This window comes from Peromyscus eremicus, chromosome 2 (assembly GCF_949786415.1).
Source record: "Peromyscus eremicus chromosome 2, PerEre_H2_v1, whole genome shotgun sequence".
Lineage (NCBI taxonomy): Eukaryota > Metazoa > Chordata > Mammalia > Rodentia > Cricetidae > Peromyscus > Peromyscus eremicus.
Window position 1 is genome coordinate 152,146,441 of NC_081417.1, and position 21,087 is coordinate 152,167,527.

Consider the following 21,087-nt stretch of genomic DNA (forward strand, 5'->3'; position numbering starts at 1 on the left):
TTTTTAAGACAGAGTTTCTCTGTGTAGCCCTGGCTGTCCTAGAACTCTGTACACCAGGCTGGCCTCAAACTCAAAGATCTGCCTCCTGAGTGCCAGGACTAAAAACATGCACAACCGTGTCGGCTCACTTCTCTCTTGTAACGATCATGTATAGAACTTTCACCACTTACCTTTATAAGCGGGGAAACGGAGGCACAGGAAGGCACATTTGGCCTGGGCTTCAAATCCAGGCTCTTCTGACTTTGAGATCCTAGGCCATGTCATGCTGGATCTTACACTCTGCTCCCCTGTCTCTGAGGAAGGAATCCTGGGACTATCCTGCTCCCAGGAGCCATTACACCATTCTCCCAAGGGCTGAGGCTTGGTTCCTTGGGTTCCTGGCACCTCCTGCTGGCAGCAAGGTCCATAGCACTTGCCTGAAGTTTCTGCTCAGTGAAGGGTCAGGGAGGGCTCAGGGCTCCAAAGTCCCCTGGAACTGTTCCAGAAAGTTCTTTCATCTCCACGCTGCCTCTGTAAGCTCATCCACCTGTCACCTGAAGCACCACCTCCCACCTGTACGTCAGGTGGTTGACCATTCATTGCCTGCGACTCCAGCTCCAGGGACACTTCTGGCCTCCATGGGCACCCAGACACACATGAACAGAGAATTTTAAAAAGTTAAACTTTAGGGCTGGAGAGATGACTCAAAGGTTAAGAGCACTGGCTGCTCTTCCAAAGGTCGTGAGTTCAATTCCCAGCAACCACATGGTGACTCACAACCATCTGTAATGAGATCTGGCGCCCTCTTCTGGCCTGCAGGGATACATGCAGGCAGAGCACTGTATGCATAATAAATAAACCAATCTTTAAAAAAAAAAGTTAAACTTTAAAAATGAGTCGATGGCCCAGGTTCACTGAACAAACACATTAAAGTAATAAGATGGGCCTAGAGGACCCACCTCTGCTGCCCAAAGTGCTCTGTGATGTCAGCCAGGGCACTGGGGCCCCATTTGGGGTTTCAGTTGTTCCTCTGACCAGAGAGCCTGTCTCATCCGGGGGACCTGGCATTGACTTGGCCTGATGCAAGTGGAGTCCCTGGATCGCAACCCAATCTGGGGAGCAAGAGGGTCCTGGGTGCTAAAAGAAGGTGCTAAGCAAGCGTGGGCAGCAGCAAGCTGTCCCAGTGTGTGCCTGTGCACTGTGTGTGTGCCTGGTGCCCTGGGAGGCCAGAAGTGGGCACTGGGTCCCCTGGAGCTGGAGTTCCAGACAGTTGCGAGCCACCACGTGGGTGCTGGGTGCTGGTCCTCTGGAAGAGTAGCCAGTGCTCTTAACCACGGAGCTGAGTCATCTCTATGCTCCAGCCCTTCCACCTTAGTTTTTGAAGTGACCCAACCCCACTCAGAACTCTAGTTTCCTGTGCCTCGAAAATGGGGACCTGGTGCCCCCTTGTGGCCATCACCTCTTCCAGCCTTCGCCGGAATCTCAGAGTGCCTTCTGACCATGACGCCTGGGGAACTGCAGAATCTGGCTCCCTCCACCAAGTGTTGTGTCAACCTCCCCCACCATCACTGCCATCCCCACCATCCCCGCCATCCCCAGCTGCCCCTCTTTCACCAGCCAGCCGGTTACCCACCCCTAAGAAAGAGAAGAAGCAGGACTCTCCTGGGGACAGGGGCGATGTGAGGGAGTGAGGCCAGGCCAGGCCTGCAGGTCCCGTGGTCAGCCACAGAGGGAGGGCGCCCGCCTCCATCTCAAGTGCACTCTGGTCTCCCGCCAGGATTCCTGTCTCCACAGGGAGTCTCCTCAAGTGAGGTCATGCCATCATCACATTCCGGAGCTTTCCGTGACTTCCCATGACCTTAAGATAGAGCCCAAGTCCTTTCACAGGACTCACAAGGTGGAACCAGGCTGTCCTCACACTGTGGACATTCCAAGCGTCTAATAAAATAGCACAGTCAGAAGCCCCTCTTGCAAAACCGTCAGACAAGGGTCATCTGCAGAGAAAATAACTATGAGCTAGCGGGACTTGGCTCTGTGCCAGGCCACCATAGGCGGAGCCGTTTGCCACCCATCATTTTTACCATCTTTAATCTCGCAGGCTTGGTACTACGAGTGTTTTCTTTCATAGAGGAAGACTCAGAGGCCAGAGAGGGCCCCAGCAGACCCCCATCTGCCATGTCCAAAGGCCGACGTCTTTTCTGCTGAGAGGGTTGGGGCCTCTGTTCAAATGGGGTGACAATGCTGTCCACTGCACCAGGCTGTCGTGGGGGTGAAGTGAGCTCAGATGTGGGAAAATGTTAGAGCAGTTCCTGGCGCAGCCTCGGGACTCTATGTCATGGCGGTTGCCGCTGGGCAGGACCTTTGTGCCGAGATTCAAAGCATGGCCAAGGGCTTGCTTTACTCAGATGGATGGGGTGGGTGGCCTTGCTGGTCCCCTACTCTTGCTAAAATGTTGAGTTCCAGGTTCAGGGAGAGACCCTGCCTCAAAAACTAAGGTGGAAGGGCTGGAGCATAGAGATGACTCAGCTCCGTGGTTAAGAGCACTGGCTACTCTTCCAGAGGACCAGCACCCACGTGGTGGCTCCCAGCTGTCTGGAACTCCAGTTCCAGGGGACCCAGTGCCCACTTCTGGCCTCCCAGGGCACCAGGCACACACACAGTGCACAGGTATACATGGAAGCAAAACATCCATACACAGAACATGTAACATTGAGAAACTAAGGTAGAAGGTGATACAGGAAGATACCTGACATTGACCTCTGGCCTCCACACATGCGTGCATGGGTGAGCACACCCACATACATGCATGCACACACCTGAAAGTGGGGAGGTCCTACCATAAAGATGTCCACATCGATCTTTGCTGCTAGGCCCTGGATGGTCATGATTTTTTTTTTTTTAATTTTCCCCAGTAACCAGCTTTTTTCTTTTCTTTTTCCATTTTTTAAAAATACCCTTGGTGAGCTGCCCATCTCAAAGCAGGCTCATGGACGTTTTAAGTCACCTCCCAAAGCCAGGCACAAAGCAACCCCACAACAGAGCAGAGCGCCTGGCAGAGGAGGCCCCTTCAGGCTCAGGCTCTCTGGCCCTGTGTTTGGCAGGGGTTGTATTGGAGGAGGGGTCCAGGACCGTCAGTGCTGGGAACTGGTCAGATCTGAGCCTACCCTTTGCTGGCACTCTCCAAAAGGCACCGAGAGATGCCATGTGGATTTTCTAGGCTCTGTGGGAGCAGCAGGAGCAGCCGTAATGTGTGAGACCTCCGGCCCTCAATCCACCAACAGCTGTGATCACTCAGCTATTTTAAACCCTTGGGCTCCGAAAGCGCCTACCCCATCAAGCCAGGCACTGGGCCCAATGGGGTGAGCCAGAAGCAGGTCAGAGGCCTAAGTGTGGGTGACCAGACAGGGGTGGATTACCTAAGGAGAGGGGGCTTTGTGTCCTGAGCCTTGGACCAGACTCTGCCAGCATTTTCTGAATATTGTCTCACTTAGTACCATTTCATATGAGGGGTTGCCTGTGAGCTTACTCGGGTAGCGTGAGCCGTCCTTGCCCACTGAGCCCCTGCCTGCACACCCTGTGTCCCCACCCGGGTTCCTGCTCTGCCACTGCCAGAAGCTGTGCACGCCCAGGGTTAGTTTTCACTTCTCTGTGCTCTCTTTCTTCATCTCCGAAGTGGCAGGGTTCCTGGAAAGATAAAATAATCCAATACATTGGAAAGTGCCGCTTGGGAGCAGTGTGGGGTGCAGAAACCACACAAGCAATGAGTCCAAACTGTGACTTCTGCTCAGCTGGGTAACCATGGCCTTTGCCTGAGTCATCAGAACCCTGGCTCTGTTGTGACCCACTTGGGACTTGGTTAAGAGATGTGTCCTTGCCCCACACTGGACCCCACTTACTTGGTGGAGGGGGTGACATAAAAGACTCGTATTCTGCCTCTCTTGGAGGTGGGAAGCACTCCCTCTGGCTTACATGCAGAGGGGTGCTCAGACCCAAGCTTACCTCTGAAGGGGAGGGCTTCTATCAGCTACCTGGTGCTACCTGGATTCGCTGCCCTCTTAGGCAGATGGCCCTCTACATGCTGCCTCCTGATTGGAGAAAGCTCTGCCAGGGACCAATCAGAAGTTACCAGCTTCTCCCAGGATCTGAACAAGAAGACTTTGGGAGGACAATGACCCCTCTGGCAGAGACTCTAGCCCTCTCCCTTCTCCACCCACATTCCTTCCAGATCCCTGACACCCAGGAACAGCTGGGGTCCTTACCATCTCCTAATTTGGGCATCTGAGGAGAAGATTGGAGTCAAGGACTAGCTGGGTGTGCTAGTTCATAGGTACCTATGAACAGCCCCTGTTTAATTCAGTGCACCCCTCCCTGGTCTCCCATCAGCCCACCTCCCTCTCAATATGCATCCCCATCCATCCACCCTTCAATTTCCATTCCCATGACACGGAGCCACTTCCTCAAACACTGCTGTTTATGGCATAGTCTCAGGCTTGGGATCAGAGAGAAAGTGCCTGGATGGAGTTCATGATGGTTCAGACCCCCCATTAGATATCACATGCACCCTGGCCTTCCAGGACACACACTGACCTCTACCTTGGCACACCTTTTGGTGTCCCAGGCTGGGGCCCTAATCCTCTGCCGGGTCCCTGTCCTTCAAACAGGCACACCCTCTCAGCCACCGGGAGCCACCCAAATCTCCATCCATAAACACTACTGGGACCAATCCTCCCCTCTCCAGCCCTCTCACGTTCCACCCGGGGTCTTCACTGCTGGCCCCAGCTCAGCCTGCTCACCGTGGTTTGGAGCAGCCAGAATACACTCCCAGATCACCCCTGAGGAAGAGGCATTCCAGGCTCCTGCAGACCCTCTCATGCCTGGGCTTAGTTAGCATCCTGGTCCCCGCCAGGGGCAGAGTTCCTCCCACTCCCTATTTCCCACAGCAATGTAGATCTGATGTGGGGGTGCCCAGCTTCCCGAAGGTGTCCCGGAGGCTCCTCTCCTCCCCTTGTGTTGCCAAGATCTTCTTTAAGAAACCTCAGAGGTCTCCTCTGAGAAGCCTTCCCTGGCCCCAGACTGGGTCTGGTCGCCCCCTCTGTGCTCCCACCCACTCCTGCCCTGTCCCTTCGGTTGCCCCTGCTCGCATTTTTCTGCCCCTCCGGGCTGTAGGTCCAGAAAGGGGGGATTATTGAATAAAAGAATGAGCAAGCCAAACTTGAGAAGCAGGAATTGACAACTTGCGGTTGGGGGCGCTAGGAGGGCGGGGCCAGGCCTGATGGACAGGCTGTAGGCCCACTCCAAGAGGAGTCCGGCGGACAGCCCCGCCCAGCCCCGCCCCCCGGCTGTGGTTTAAGGCCGTCCGCAGCACAGCAGCGGGCGCAGGCGCAGCGGCGCGCTCACCTGTAGCAGGTGCTCAGAACCCAGAGCAGCGGGGAAGACAGCGGGCTCTGCGGGGTGATAAGATGCTGCGGGAGCGGACGGTGCGGCTGCTGTACGGGAGCCGCGTGGAGGCGGTGTACGTGCTGGGCACGCACCTCTGGACCGATGTCTACAGGTGAGTCCAGTGGGCGAGTCTCTCCCTCCGACTCACCCACCCTTCACAAACCCTGAGACCCTGGTCCAGGACAGCCTGGCTCCGTACCCAAGTTGTCCTTCAATTCCCTTCAGTTCGAGATCCTTAGAAATCCCGAGAACTCTCAGAAACCTGATAACGCCCAGGCCAGTGCCCACTTCCACGCAATCCTGAGGCCCTCCAAGACACGCAGTCGCAGCCCCCGCCTTATCCTACAGGACTGCTCCTCTTTACGCTAGTCTTCCCTTGCTTGGTCTCTTCAGCCCCCTCCCTGGTGACCTCAGCACACACGGGCTCTCTATAACACGCCCCTTTCACTTCCCCTAGCCCCTTCTGGTTTACCTTTCACCCCAGGCTCCTCCACCAGTGGACTTCCTACTCGCAGCAAGCAGAAACTCCCTGGATGTGCTGGGGACTGGCTTGCTCCAAGGGGAGCTGCCCAGGTGGAATCTGGCCTGGGACTTATCCGATTTCACCCTCCGGGGGCTGCTTGTCCCCAGGCACTGGCTGTGAGCTGTGTCACCAAAATGCCTTTCCTGACTTCACCCTGAGATCAGAATGGGGTCACTTTCCACCCACTGATGCCCTGGGAGCCAGGATCTGTTCCCCCCTGCCCATCTTCTCTGTCCACACACTTGATGGGGTTTGGGGTAACCGAGACACAGGGTGAAGGGATGGTGCTAACATTGTTCTATGCCCTAAGGAAATGGGTAGAGTATGGTGTGGGACCTAGGAAAGGTGTTCGGGGGAAGGAGTGGCGTGAGCAGCCTGAGAGACAGTCTGGTATGTAGTTCTCTGCTCCAAGCATTCTAAATGTTCTCCATTGCTAGGGTGGGAGGGCTTCATGATGGAAGGAGGGATATGCAGGACTGTGAGTGCGCTGTGCTGGTGACCTGGGTGGGTACCTCCTCTGTGTGCCTTGTTCCCAAATCATTCTGACACTAAAGCACCCAGCCCTCCCAAGCCCACCTATGTGTCTCCTGCTAAGTTCTCTCTCTCTCTCTCTCTCTCTCTCTCTCTCTCTCTCTCTCTCTCTCTCTCTCTCTCTGTCTCTCTCCACACAATCCAGTTCCTTCCCAGCTGCCCAGCCACTTCTACAGGAGGCACTGCTGATCCCAGCAAGCCTGTGACCAGGCCCCTCTCTTCTCCTTTACCCTAGGCCTCTGCCCCAACTTCCATGTTACCCGGGCCTGGACCTCGGGGGTCCTGCATATAGACCCCAAAGGAGGACTGGATGGGCCCTGAGAATTGTAACACAGGGTGGAGCATGGTCTAGGCGCCAGTGGCCTGGGAGAATGCCCATCTCTCCCCCTTCCCAACTCTGAATTGGGCACTGCCAAGGGGTAAGCCAGGATCCAGGGTGCTCAGGTCCCTAAGCCACAGCTGTCACCATGCCCGTCTGCTTGCTGGGTCACTGTGGGTACTGTCTGAAAGGCTGGCACACTGCCTCTTCTGGGGGCTAGGGAGCAAAAGGGGCCCGTGCCCAAGTCCTTGTCTGTGCTCTACTCTAGCAGAGAGAAGCCGAGCCCGGTGGGGAACAAGAGGGCAGATGCCAGCTCTTGTTAGTTCCACCAGCGTCAGCTAGGACTCAGTTCACGGTACTGAGAGTTCCCCAACACCAAGGGGCAGCACAGCCTAGACCAGTACCTGCCCAAAAGAGGCTGAATGCATGCCACAGCCATCACTTTAAGTGCTGTAGTAGTCTATGTTTAAAATAAGTTAACCAGGCATGGGGTTGGTGGTTCACACCTGTAATCTCAACACCAGAGAACCACGAGTCCAGGGCTCATTTAGACTACATAGTGAGTTCAAGGTCAGCTTGGGCTACCAGCATGACCCTTTCTCAACCTCCCCCCAACACATGCATGCACACCTCAAAAAAATTAAAAAATGGCCTTTAATCTGAGCACTGGGGAGGCGGAGACAGGGATCGATGTGTGTTCAAGGCCAGCCTGATCTACATAGCAAGTTCCAGGACAGCCAAGGCTACATAGAGACCCTGTCTCCAAAACAAAACAAAGCAAACAAAGAAAACGAAAAAGAAAAAAACTAATAAAAAGTATTTTTTTTAAGTTAGGACTGGAAGCTGGGAGTAGTTGTTCAGGCCTTTAATTCTTTAATCCCAGCACTCGGGAGGCAGAGGCAAGCATGGACCTCTGTGAGTTTGAGACCAGCCTGGTCCACGTGGCAACTCCCGGGCCAGTCAGTGCTACAAAACAACAAAAATGCCTCAAAACAACAAAAATGAAAGTTAGGGCTGGAGAAACGTCTCTGAGAGTCAAAGTGTTGCTTTGCAAGTGTGAAGATCTCAGTTCGAATCCTCAGGCCCCACGTAAAAAACCAGGTGTGGCTGTGTGCTCCTGTGCTCTGTGGAGGGCAGAGACAAGAGGGTCACTGGGGGCTTGCTGTACCAGCCTAGGTTCAGTGAGAGGCCCAGGCAGAGAGCATCAGAGCAGGATGACCAACACCCTCCTGTGGCATTCATGAGCACTCACCCCCCCACACACACATATGTGCATGTACAACACACACACAAAAGTTGAAGAGATGTAATTAATGCTCATGCTATATTTTGTTAAGCTCAACATATCCAAAATACCATCATTGGAATACATGACAATGTAGAGATGATTCATGAGAAAGCTGACATTCTTTCCCCTGTAAGACTTCGCACACTCCAAGTACATCTGGAATGGGGTGGCTAGTCACTCTGCAAGGGCCCCGCTGTCACCTATGCTGGCAGTCACCGTCCTGGACAGCATGTATCCGGGACAGAGACCCACAGCTTCTCTGGGTCATTCTTTATTGAGGAGACTATTCTGTACGGTGTAGCATGAGTAGTATTCCTGCCTCAGCTTACCCAATGTCAATAGCAGTCTCCCCTCCCCCCCACCACAATATGACACCCCAAAATGCCTCCAGACAATGTCAGCGGTCCCCAGGGAAGCAAAGTCACTGTCAGCTGAGATCATGTGTCAGGCAGAAAGGAGCCTCCTCCATCGGGACATGTCCAGTATCTGCAGGGACAAGGCTCCTCTCAGGCAGACAGGAGCAGGAGGGGTCAATGACCACTCAACACTAGGAAACCGTGCACTGTCCCCTTCACTCTGTCTGTGTGAGGCCTGGAAGATGCTCTTTGTGCATCCTGATGAAGAAAACGAGGCTCGGAAGGGGAAGCCGCTTGTCTGGTGACAACCAGGACCCAGGTGTAAGTCTGTACAGCTCAGGGCTTCTTCCTCCACTCCACCCTATGTGACCCCTGGCTACCCTCCACCCTGGATGGGAGTCCTCTGCCCCTAAAGCATTATTACCCCCACCCAGCCTTCTACTTCTCACCAAGTCTCCCTTGGTCCTGGCTCAGGACCCCGAGTGATGCTGTCACCCCCGGGACCTCTAAGTAGATTCCACACAGCAGGGCCTGTAGGTAGTGTGCCCAGTTATGTAGGAAGGAGAGTGGGGGCCCATTATTCTTTCATCAAGTCACAAAGGTGAATGAACAAGCCCCACCCCCATCAAGGGCAGAGGGTGAAGGAGAACCTCTTCCTTCCAGACCATGTGACCCGGGTAGGAACTGCCCCGCAAGTCCAATGCCAGGCCCCACTATTCTTTCATGTGAGGTGAGTGGTCTCCGGGTGCAGGCTGCTTTGAGGAGCTTAGAAGCTGTTGGCATGGTAGAAACAGACAATTTTTTTATTTTGTTTTGGTTTTCAAAGATCTTTTTATCATGCTTGAGAGATTGCTCAGTGGGTGGGACCTGAGTTTAAATGCCAGCACCCACATAAAAATCACCATAACCCCACTGCTTAGGCAGCACAGAGAGGAGGCTCACTGGAGCTAACTGGCTAGCAGCCTAGCTCCAAGGTCAGTGAGAGACCCTGACTCAAAGAAATGAGGCAGGGCAAACGAACACCTTTAATCCCAGCACTTGGAAGGCAGAGGCAGGTGGACCTCTGTGAGTTCCAGAACAGCCAGGCTGCATAGTGAGGCTGTTTCAGAGACAGAGACAGAGACAGAGACAGAGAGAAATTAAGGCAGATAGAGCAGGTTACCCAGTGTTGTCCTCTGGCCTCTGTGAGTATGTACATATAAGCACATACACCTGCATACATGCGTGAATATACAACACACACACACACACACACACACACACACAAACACACGCACACACGAGAAAGAGAGATTTGCCATTATTTACTTAATATTGCTCCCTAACATTTATTGAACACCCAGCAGCCTCCCTAACATTTACATATTCATTTCATATGCATGTAATCATTTGCATACACTCAGCGCTCATACCGACTTTATAAGATATGTACTGTTATAGTCCCTTTCACCCTTGGGGAGCCTAAAGTCAGACTGCACAGCTGAGGAGTGCTGGAGGAGCAAGGGCCAGGCTGCCAGGGGCTCTCTCAACCTGTCTTCCTTCGTGTTTGGGGCATGGCTCCTCTCTGCTCATTTCCTTGCAGAATCACTATGGGCCGTGGAGTGGGTGGGTGAGTGAGTGAGCACAGCCATTGATAGCTGCAGACTGACTAGCATGGGGCAGCACTTCCCACCTCCGACCTCAACAGACAGACCCCGTTGGATGGGTCCACGGAAGGTCAAGGGTACGTGGCCGAGTTTGGCAGAGCAGCCACACTCGCTGCCGAGAGAGTGACGAAGGAGGACATCAGGCCAGGTCCCGTGGCCCCATAAATTAGAACAACACCCAGAGCTCTGGGCCCTGGACAGGAGGCACTGCCAGGAGCTGCTTAGGACTCAGGTTTCAGGCTGGTGCCCAGGGATGGAAGGGCTGAGGAAGGACCTGGCACCGTGTGTGCTAAGCCCACGGCCCCTTCCTGTAGTGGGGGTCCGTGAGGCTCTTCCTTGCTGACCACGGGTCCCTGAGTTAGGGTGATAATGTATTTGCAGGGCCTCACACCTCCTGACCCCTTGTGACCCGCTATACCCATGCTGGACCCTGAGCCCAGGGGCTTGACAGGCCCAAGCCTGCTCATTTCAATCATTTACCCAAGACTCCAGAACAGGAAGCCATGCTTGGCTGTCCCCTCTCTGGGCCTCTGACCCCTATCTGCAAATAACTGGGGGCGGGATGAGTCTTGAGGTTCCTAAGAGACTCTCACTTGATCTTCTTCTCTGGGTCCTTACCTAGAGGACCATGGTGAGGACTGGTGGACTCTTCCAGGCCTGGGACTCACAGAGCATAGTTCACTGACACCCTGCCATGACAGTCCTGAGATCTCTTTAGAGCAAGGGCTCATTCTGTATAGGTCTTGGTGTGCTTATCTGTGAAATGGGATAGGTTGGTCAGGCCTCATCAGGTCATGTAAAGTGTGGATTGAGAGTCTGTGATTTGCAGGCTGCCACTTGGTAAACTCTTTGTAAAAGTAAATGACTGTATAGTTACTGTTGTGAATCAGATTGGGTTTATTATTGTATCATCCATCACAATGAACCATGATTGTTGCCTTCAAAGTGTTCGTGAGACTCTTGGGAGAAACATATTGAACAAGTTAGTATTTGAGGCCCTAGCTAAGGGAGGGAGAAAGGTGATCTGGCTGATGGGATCAGGGAAGACTTCCTGGAAGAGGTGGCAAGTGAGCTGGGTCTTGTAAGACAGACAAGGGTTCAGCATGCAACTGAGGATAATTCCCATGGGAGCAAACCCACCTACCTGGCAGGAAAGTGGGACCCATGGAGGCAGGAAGGGAGTCATTTCAGTGGCCTGGATTATAAGCCTGTGGGCCAGAGAGCAAGAACTTTAGCTTTGAGGACTTTGCTCAGGGAGCAGACGTCATTCTGTAGGTAGGAGGGAGTTCTGAAAGGCTTCTGAGGAAAGGAGTTGTCAGAGATTAAATTGTTTCTTCCCTGTAGAGGAGCCAGAGGCCAGCACCCTGTGAGGGAGGCCGCTGGGGCCGCCAGGTAGAGAAGGCCAGCTATACACACATGCCAAGGTTTGCCTTTACTGGCCAAGGTTTGCCTCTACCAGCCCTGCCTAGGCCAGTGCCAGCCAACGGGACTCTGGCTACCACCATAGTGAGCATTGGGTGTGAGGCCTGGACTGAGATCTTCCTCCCTCCCCTTATCTCTGTCTCTGAGGGTGCTCACCAGGCTAGCACCCACAACTCCCCCTTCCAACTCCTCCAAAGACCCAAGGGCAGGATGTCACACCCCAGCTGCCAAGAGCTGGAGTCATTCCAAGGATGAACCCCGGCTGGTGTTAATGAGGTCCAAGCCAGATGGACAAGCTGAGAGCCAGGGGCCAGCAAAGACCAGGCACACCATGCCCTCAAGTGTGAGGCTGTGTGGGCCTCCTTGGCCTTGCCAGGCTATGCCCCAGACCTTCACCCATTGTCTCAGAGAGGATCAGACAGGTTGGGTGGCTCCCCAGAGGCCGCACAGCATTTGAGGAGCTGGACACGGTCTGCCTAGCCATATCTTTCCATTTCTATGACCACCATCCAGCCTCAAGCACCATCACCACACACATGGCCGTTACCATCACCACCATCACTGCTCACTTACTATCCCCCACACTTCCATTATTTTTCTTCTGAAATCCCTCCCTGCTGGCAGGCCCTTGGTGACTTCCCTCCCTCAGGAGAAAAGCCAGCTCCACCATGTCTGGGACCTCTCCCCAATCAGTGAACACCCCATACACACACACCACACACACACACACACACACACACACACACACACACACAGAGATGGGGGGGGTCCAGCCACACTCACCTTCTTCCCATTTCTCCGGCTCAGGCCTCCCTGGTCCCACAGCATCAGGGCAGCTTGGAGCTTGAGAGAAATCCTCTTGGGACAGAAGTGTGCCACCCTATAGCTGATGCTGGAGTTTCAGACCCACGGGCTTAACTGATTCTTCTGAAAACCAAGTTTAGACTCTTAGCTCAAGTGTTACTTCCTCAGAGAGTCATCTGAGAACCACAGATACCATGCACCCCATATTTTCAGAACCCAAGACTTTGCAGATGTTAGGCAAGCACTCCACTGCCGAGCTACACCCCCAGCCTGGCAACCCGTGTCTCTGTTGCAGTCAACACAGTTACTTGCATAATCTATAAAAAGCCTTTCTCTTTCACCCAGAACTCTGCCTGGTGTGTAGTGAATGCTCAGGAGATACGTGTTGAATAAATAATTATGTGAGCAAGCCCTCCTCCTCCAGCCCCATCTCCAGCAAATCTTTCTATTTACTTTGTGCCTGGACTAGGCCAGGGCTGAAACAAAACAAGGAATAAGATGCAACCCGCTGTGGAAAAATAATCTCAGGCACAAACCCATTCATCCAGAGGTGGGCATTTGGCAGGTAGTGAATCAGGGAAGAGCATTACGGGTATTAGGGAAAGTGGTGCGCAGTGAGGGGCTGAGAGATGGCTCAGAGGATTGAGTGCTGGTGTGCAAGCCTGAGGACGTGGGTCCAGATGCCCAGCACCAACACAAAGCCAGGGGCAGCAGCTGGGTCTGTAACCCCAGTACTGAGAGATGGAGACAAACGGATCCCAGGGGCTTAGTCTAGCCAAAATGATTAGATCTGGGTTCAGTGAGAGACCCTACCTCAAAAGCTAAGGTAGAAATCAGTACAGGAAGACATCCAGCATCAATCTTTAGTCTTCACTTGTACACACACACACACACACACACACACACTAAATTAATAAACATAAAAAAAAATGCTCTGATACCAGCTTGCAAAGCCAATCAGGAAGTAATTATTCGTTCATTTACTGTCATGTCCTGGGTGCTGGGACACAGTGTGGACATGTCCTCAGGGCCCGCCTCCTGTCCCATGCATGCTCTCTTTAGACTCTTTCCAGTAAGCCAGGAGGTCATAGCCACTTCATTCCTTTCCCTCCCTCGATACTGTCCCTCAGCCTCTAGGGACCCCAAGCCATCTGTAGCTCCAGGCTCTTGGGTTTCTGCAGGGGATTCTAGCAGGATCTTCCCCGGGGAGGAGGCAGCCAACAGGATCCACATGGGACAATGGCGTCTTTGTGGCCTCTGCCAGGGCTGCTCCAAGAATAGCTGTTTGCTCAGCCTCAAGCAGAGCTGGTGTGGGGCTGTGGGAGGCCTGGGGCCAGTGAGCTCTGATGCGGCCCAGTGTTAACCCACTAGATGCTCCTTCCTTTGGTTTCTTGCTGGCTCAGAGGGATGGAGGCAGGTGCCAGCATGAGGACTAACCGGGTCCTGGGAGATGGTGCTTTCAATGTGGTTTGTAAAGCATCCTTATCTCAGAACTGTATGCGGAAGCTTGATGTATAAAGCCAGTTGGAGGGCAGGGCTCTAGCACCCTCCACTTTATTTTAGCCAAAAGACCAAGAATGGATTGCTTGGCAGACTCTACAGACTCACGATAGCTCACTCCCAGGCTAGAACAACCAGACCACGCTGCTGAAGGTTAGTTACATCAGTGGTTCTCAAACTGTGGCCTCAGTAGTTGCTAGAATGTACATTCTTAGGACCCAGCAGTCTCTGTTTGGACAAAGCCTCTAGCCAGCATTGCTGCTGCTGCTGCTGCTGCTGCTAAATCTGAGAGTCACAAGCTTAAGCCTCTTGTTCAGCTGGGTCCCTGCTTCATTGCCAGCTACCCCTGTCTCACCTGGCCCAGACAGACAGCCTCTTAGGGGATGGGACCCCTAAGTCTGTAAATGTAGGGAAAAGAAAGAAAGGAAAGAAGGAAGGAAGGAAGGAAGGAAGGAAGGAAGGAAGGAGGAAGGAAGGAAAGGGAAGGGAAGGGAAAGGAAAGGAAAGGAAAGGAAAGGAAAGGAAAGGAAAGGAAAGGAAAGGAAAGGAAAGGAAAAGAAAGGAAAGGAAAAGAAAAGAAAAGAAAGAAAAAGAAAAAAGAATGCTCAAGAAGGTTGTTCAGGTTCAAGGCCAGCCTGGTCTACATAATGAATTCCTGGCAAAGCTACATATGGAGACCCTGGGTCCAAAAGCAAAAAAACTAAAGAAAGGAAAATGTCCTGAAAATGTAAAAAGCATCCCAGCATTTCTGAGATTCCTGGAACTTGGAGCGCTGGCCCCCAGAGCAGCAGCTGTACCCCTGAGACACACTCAGGCCAGAACTGTCATCACTTCAAATCCCACAGGAGTCCTTCCAGAGCCCCTTGACCCTGCGGTCCTTAGGAACCTTCAAACCTGGGTGTGGTCAAACTGCCAGCCCTGGCATTCCCGCCCCACTTCCCTGTCACCTGCTGCCCTTCGACATCTCCTGAAGGTCTCCGGACATCACCCTGCTGGAGTTAGAATGTCAGCATATGAATCTGGGGCAACATAAATTTCCGTACCTAGCAGCCAGTGCAAGCCTCCCTGCCCTAAGTCTTGGTGAGGTCTCACAATTCTCAAATCATTTTCTTCTCATCAGGAAGCCACATGTGAGTCCCAAGACATGACCTTCAGTGGTGAGGCATTCCAGGCCCGGGGATCTTTGAGACAGAGTCCTCTCCACTACAGGGCCTGTTCCATCCTGTTCAGTCCCCAGTGACAGCAGGCAGGGAGGTGGGGTTCCAGGCCCAGGCTTTGGAGCCCAAACCCATCCTTCGGTCCAGGCTTGTCCTCCACCTTATAGAGCCCCGTGCTCCCAAAGCTGGTCACCCATCTGCAGAGGCATCAGGAACCCAGGAAGAATCCAAGGCCTAAAATAGGATGTAGCCCAGTTGGTAAAGTGTTTGCCCAGCATGGCCAAGGCTCTGCGTTCAGTCCCAGCATGGAATAAACCAGTCAAGATGACACAAGCTCATGATTCCGCCTAAGGAGGTGGATGTGGGAGAATCAAAGGTTTAAGGTTATCCTCACCCACTTAGCAAATTTGAGGCCAGCCTGACCTACAAGAGACCCTGTCTCAATAAGTAAATAGATAAGTGAATGAATGAATGAATGAATGAATGAATCGGAGCCTAAGTCAAGCCTAAAAGTCCCAGTACTGGGGAGGCTAAAGTAGAAGGGTGACGACTTTGGGGCCAGCCTGAGTGGCATGAAAATACCCTATCTAACAAGAAAGCGATTTCCAGTCCTAAGGCTAAAGGCATGATTGAGTGGCAGAGAACTTGCCTAGCATAGCAGAGAGACAGAGACAGAGAGATTTAAGGTTCCTGGACTCCCACTCGGCAGGTGCAAGACTGGCCCAGGACTCTGTGCCCTTCACAGTCTCCTGCCACCAGCAGGTCACGGCATCATAGCCAGGTCTGCCTGGGTCCCCCGACCACACAGCCTGGGAACCCTACCCACTGGAACTCTCTTGCTGAGGCTCCTGTCCCCCTAGCCCAGGCTCCCTCTGACCTTCTGTCCTTTCTCCCTACAGTGCAGCCCCTGCTGGAGCCAAAACTTTCAGCCTGAAGCACTCGGAGGGGGTGAAGGTGGAGGTGGTCCGTGACGGGGAGGCCGAGGAGGTGGTCAGCAATGGCAAGCAGCGCTGGGCCCTCTCGCCCAGCACCACATTGCGGCTCAGCATGGCCCAGGCCAGCACAGAGGCCAGCAGCGACAAGGTACCATGGCCAGGAAGTCAATATCCAGAGAGCCCAGGGTCGTGCTGGAGTCTTGTGGATGGGGGGAACACTAGCCTGAGCCATAAAAACAGTGCGAGCCATAGAGTCCTTTCCAGTCCCTAACAGCTCCATTAGCAGAGTGAAGTCAGGGAAAGAAATGGCCAGGTGTGGCATTGTTCACCTGTAACCCCAGCACTTAAGAGGTGGAGGCAGGAGGATCAAGAGTTCAAGGGCTGCTTTGGACAGCATGGAACATATGAGACCCTGCCTCAAAAAGTGAAAACTAGAGGCCAAAGAGGTGGCTCAGTGGTTAGAGCACTGTCTGCTCTTCCAGAGGACCCTGGTTCAATTCCCAGCACACACATGGTGGCTCACAACCCTCTGTAACTCCAGTTCCAGGGGATCTGACACCCTCTTCTGGCCTCCAAAGACACCAGGCCTGCATGTGGTACACACAGAAATACATGCAGGCAAAACCCCATCCACATAAAATAATCCCTTTAATGAAACTAATGCTCAGTAGTTGTATATCTAGCATGTGTGAAGCCCTGAGTTCAATTCCTAGTACAGGAAGAAAGAAAGGAAAACCCAGAGAGTTGAAGGAAGCATAAGCTGAGGCAGGGGGATTGCTGTGAGCTTGAGACCAGCCTCAGCTACTTGGTACCAGGCTAGCCAGAGCTACAAGGTTTTTCAAAATGCACATGTGGAAAGAGAAGCCAGGACTTGGGGTGCACACTTGTAATCTCAGCTCCTAAAGGCAGGAGCATCACAGTGTTGAAGTTAGCCTTGGGCATATAGCAGCAAGTCCTGTTTTTTGTTTTGTTTTGGGTTGGTTTTTTTATCAACAACAAACAAAAAATAGCTTCTCAGACTCATAGAATGATTGGCGATTATATCCATAGCAACCCAGACCTGCCTGTAAAGTGGGGTGCTGAGCAATTAGAGACAAAGTGATTTGCCAGGTGAGGTAGCCAAAGCCAGACGGTCCCCACTCTGGGCTCTCTCGTGAACATTGCTCTAGACCTGTTGCCATGTTGGCACCAGGCACCATCCAAAGGAACAGTGGAGCCCCTGGGGCTTAACTGGAGCTGGACACACAGCATAGTCAGCCCAGGAAGCAGGGTGATGTGCCAGGGCACAGGTCAGGTAGGGGAGAGTAACCCCTTGTCCTGTTAGATTATATGTGAGAAGCATCTCAGCAGCCCAGGAGTGCTTCCTGGAGGAGGGGGCCCTGTATTTAGAGATAGCTGGGAGGTAGGGGGTTATTTCTGTTTTTTGTTTGTTTGTTTGTTTGTTTGTTATACTCTGTTTCTCACTATAACCTGTGACCCTCTGCCCTTTTCTCTTGTTCCTGTGTGTTCTTCCCCACCAAGGTCACTGTCAACTACTATGATGAAGAGGGCAACGCCCCCATTGACCAGGCTGGGCTCTTCCTCACAGCCATCGGTGAGTTGGTGCTGGGGTCTAGTGCCGGGGTCTGGTGCCTTCACCTTGGGGGGGCCTGGGGAAATTTGCTAGGTAGGTTTCAGTGTGGGAGGCCAGCTCCTGGGGCTACTTCCAAGTAGTGACAACTTTGGAGAGGTGCCCTGGAACTTCAGAAGTGGGGGACTCATGTAGAGGAATTATGCCCTGGAGTCCCCTTCACAGGCTTGATGACCTACAGAGAGAAAGAGGAAAGCCTCTCTTTTTCTCTCTCATGCGCGCGCGCACCCTACAGCCTAGAGACTCCAGGAGCTCCCATTGTCCCTGACAGTCCTAACTACCATCCCAGATGCCGTAGGCATGGAGCTGTAGCCTAGGGTTCTTAACTCATCCAGTTCATGCTCTTCATTTGGTCCACAAAGGATGGTGTAGTATGAACCAGAGAGGTCAGGAAACTCATTCACAGTCACACAGCAGGTGTGGCAGGTGGAGTTCCAAACTGGAAGCAATTCCCTGGCTTCTTCCCCTGCAGGACTCTGCCTTGGGTGTCAGGGACACAGTAGGCTGAGCAGAGCCCAGGGACGTGTCCTTCTGAACACTCAGTCCCTGCTGCAGAGGAGACTTCCTTCTATTTTCTGTTACTGATGTTTTCATGCTAGAAGGAATCCAGAGGCTCATTCTGTCCATGCAGCCGTGGTTAAACATTGACAGGACGGTGGCATCCTAATGGTGTCCCCACTCACGGCACACTGAGCTGTGTCTAGGTCTACACTGGGTGCTTTGAGGAGAAGGAAATAGAAGAAGAGGAGGCAGATAAACTGGGGACATTTCTTGAGCACCCACAGTGTGCCAGGCTCCAGACCTGGATGTCTACCCACCATGACTTCCAGCTATCCTTTCAGCTATTGCAAAGAGAAACACCGATATTGTGCCCATTAAGCAGATGGGAAAACTGAGGCTCAGAAAAGGCAAAACAAAGTTGCCTAGGTTACATCTAGAATGGTTAGTAGGGCTCCGAGTCACATCAGCTATCTCATTTTCTGAGGGTCGTGAAACCTCCCCTAAGAACAGCTAGCTGCTCTGCAAGGACCTTCCCTTCCCTTCAGTCTCCTGTGACCCCTAGGCTGGAGGACTCTCGGAGGCTGGAGGACTCTCAATGGTGGTGCTCTCTCTCACTTCTCAACTAATCTCCCCTCCCCCAGGGGCCTGGGTGCTGTCACCGTGTCCCTCCCTCTGTACCAGGGGCTTCTTAGCCCAGGAGTGAGGGGGCTTGGAACGATGGGGGAAGGGGGTGGGCTTGGGAGTTGGTAGCCTGACTCCTGGCATGCTAAGCCCTGGCATGTGACACACAGCCCCCACCTGTCTCAGATGACTGTCCCCAGGAAACCCCATCCCACAGAGCCAGGGATACCTGAGGAGAAAGGCAGGGAGGGTAGTGGCAGAGACCTGTCAAAGGTGACCCAGGCTGGAGCCCCCTCAGGATGTGCCCTGAAGAGAGCTTGCAGGCAGCCGGGTGTGGCGGCGCATGCCTTTAATCCCGTCCCTAGGGAGGCAGAGGCAGGAGGATCTCTGTGAGTTCGAGACCAGCCTGGGCTACAGAGTGAGTTCTAGGACAGCCAGGGCTACACAGAGAAACCCTGTCTCGAAAAACAAAAACCAACAAACCAAGAAGAAAGGGAATTAGGGCCTGGTGACACATACCTGTCATCCCAGCTCCTCGGAGGCTGAGACAGGAGACTGAAAGCCCAATGCTTGTCTGGGCTAAGAAGACAACCTAGATGATGTCAGGAGACCCTGTCACCAAAAGCAGAGGAGGAGGAGGAGGAGGAGGAGCTGAGATCAGTGGTGGAGCACTTCCCTCAGGCAGGGCATCCTCTCCGAGTGAAAGGCAGCCATGCACATGGTAAAAACCAGCCTGGATGAAATCCCACTCAAGTCACTTTTGTTTTCTGTTCCACTGGCAGGGACGAGCAGCCCACCCATGGCCCATGGCCCACATGACCTTCTCCTCCCTCGGCATTTCCACTCTGAGTAATTAGAGGCAGTCCCCCAAAGGAAGGGGACACCCTAAACACCCCTAGACCTGGTCCCGCAGAAGCGGTTCTGAGTGCACCTCACTGGGACTGTCCCAAGCCCACACTGAACAGCAAGAGCCTCGGGTCAGGCAGGAATAAGCTGTGGTTTTGCCTCCTCTGTCCACCTCATGGTGATCTTGCACCAACTCCATCACCCTCACCTCAGTTTCTCCAACTGCAAAAAGAGGGCTCTGCAGAGCATTCTAGCGTGGTGCCTCCAAGGATTCGGGGGAGTGGCATGTACAAAGGGCCTGTGCTGAGCGGAGGCTCCCTCCCCCCTTTCTCTTACTCTCTGCCTGGAGGGACTTCATCCTGGATATGGGAACAAACCTATGGAGCCCCTGGCCAAATCAGACCCTAGATCTCTGTCTGACCCTGCCCTGTGGCCCTGACAAGTAGATCACCCTCTCTGGGCTCCAATTTCCCCCAGCTACAGAATGAGGATTTGAGTTCATCTCTAAGAACCTTTGAGGTTCTAGTTAGGACTTCTCGGAGGAAAACGGAGATGGAGGATAGAAAGATGGGAGGCTACAGCCATCCTTCCTGCTGGGGGTCCTGGCAGAGGGAGGACACATTCTGGAGCTACAGCATTTTCTCGCCTTTGTACCTTGGGTAAATGCTCCACATACCCTGAGCTCCCCACACAGCCCAGCTCTGGAGCTGCCAGCATCCACTGAGGACCTCATTCCTCTGCCAGTCCCCAGAGCCCTTCCTCACACTGCTTCCCAAGCTCCTGGACAAGTCAGAAGGCCAGGCCAGCACACCCCAGTCCACAAGGCTGGCAGCCAGCCAAAGTGCACACAGACTCGGTGTCTAGGTTCACAGGGCAATGGCTTCAAACTCAATCCTAGTGACATTTCCCATGAATCCGCCCCACGCCCTGGCACCCGGGCGCCACCTGACACCTTGGGGCTATTCTGGGTAGCTGAGGCAGGACCCAGAGCCTCTGGGAAATGTCTGGAGTCCAGAAGCTGTGAGACAGGTGTGTTCCCCTCCCCCTGGGGAGGGCAGAGCTCAGAAGGGCTGTTCCAGCCTCTCCTTCTTGGCCTATGGACAAGGCCCCATCAGAGCCAGAGAGAAGATCCAGGGGAGAGCTGGTAGCTAAGGAGACTGGAGGACAGTGGAGAAGTCAGTCGTGGGGACAGTAACAGGTCCTAAGAGAACTGAGAAGTCCTGTGGAAGATGGAGGGGAGGTGGCCTAGAGTGAGCCCGCTCAAGCACAAATTTCATAATGGGAAGGTGGCAGAGCCTTCAGAGAGTAATCAATCAGGAGACAGGCTGGGTGTGGTGACTCACATCTTTAATCCCAGCACTCGGGAGGCAGAGGCAGGTGGATCTCCGTGAGTTCAAGGCCAGCCTGGGCTACAGAGCGAGTTCCAGGACAGCCAGAGCTACATAGTGAGACTCTGTTTCAGGGGGAGAAAAAAGGAAAAAGAAGAAAGAAGGAAGGAGGGAGGGAGGGAGGGAAGGAAGGAAAGAAGAAAGGAAGGGAAGGGGAGAGAGAGAGAGAGAGAGAGAGAGAGAGAGAGAGAGAGAGAGCGAG

General features: G+C 53.4%; 1 protein-coding gene across 1 annotated transcript in view; it reads left to right on the forward strand.

Annotated features, from left to right (window-relative positions):
* Positions 1 to 5,368: 5,368 nt before the first annotated feature.
* Positions 5,369 to 21,087, forward strand: part of Padi2 (peptidyl arginine deiminase 2) — a 41,388-nt gene continuing 25,669 nt past the window's right edge. Inside the window, exons 1-3 of the mRNA XM_059255311.1 lie at positions 5,369 to 5,530; positions 15,864 to 16,047; positions 17,421 to 17,493. Coding sequence (XP_059111294.1) covers positions 5,439 to 5,530; positions 15,864 to 16,047; positions 17,421 to 17,493 — 349 coding nt within the window. The 5' untranslated portion in view covers positions 5,369 to 5,438. The remainder of the gene's footprint in view (positions 5,531 to 15,863; positions 16,048 to 17,420; positions 17,494 to 21,087) is intronic.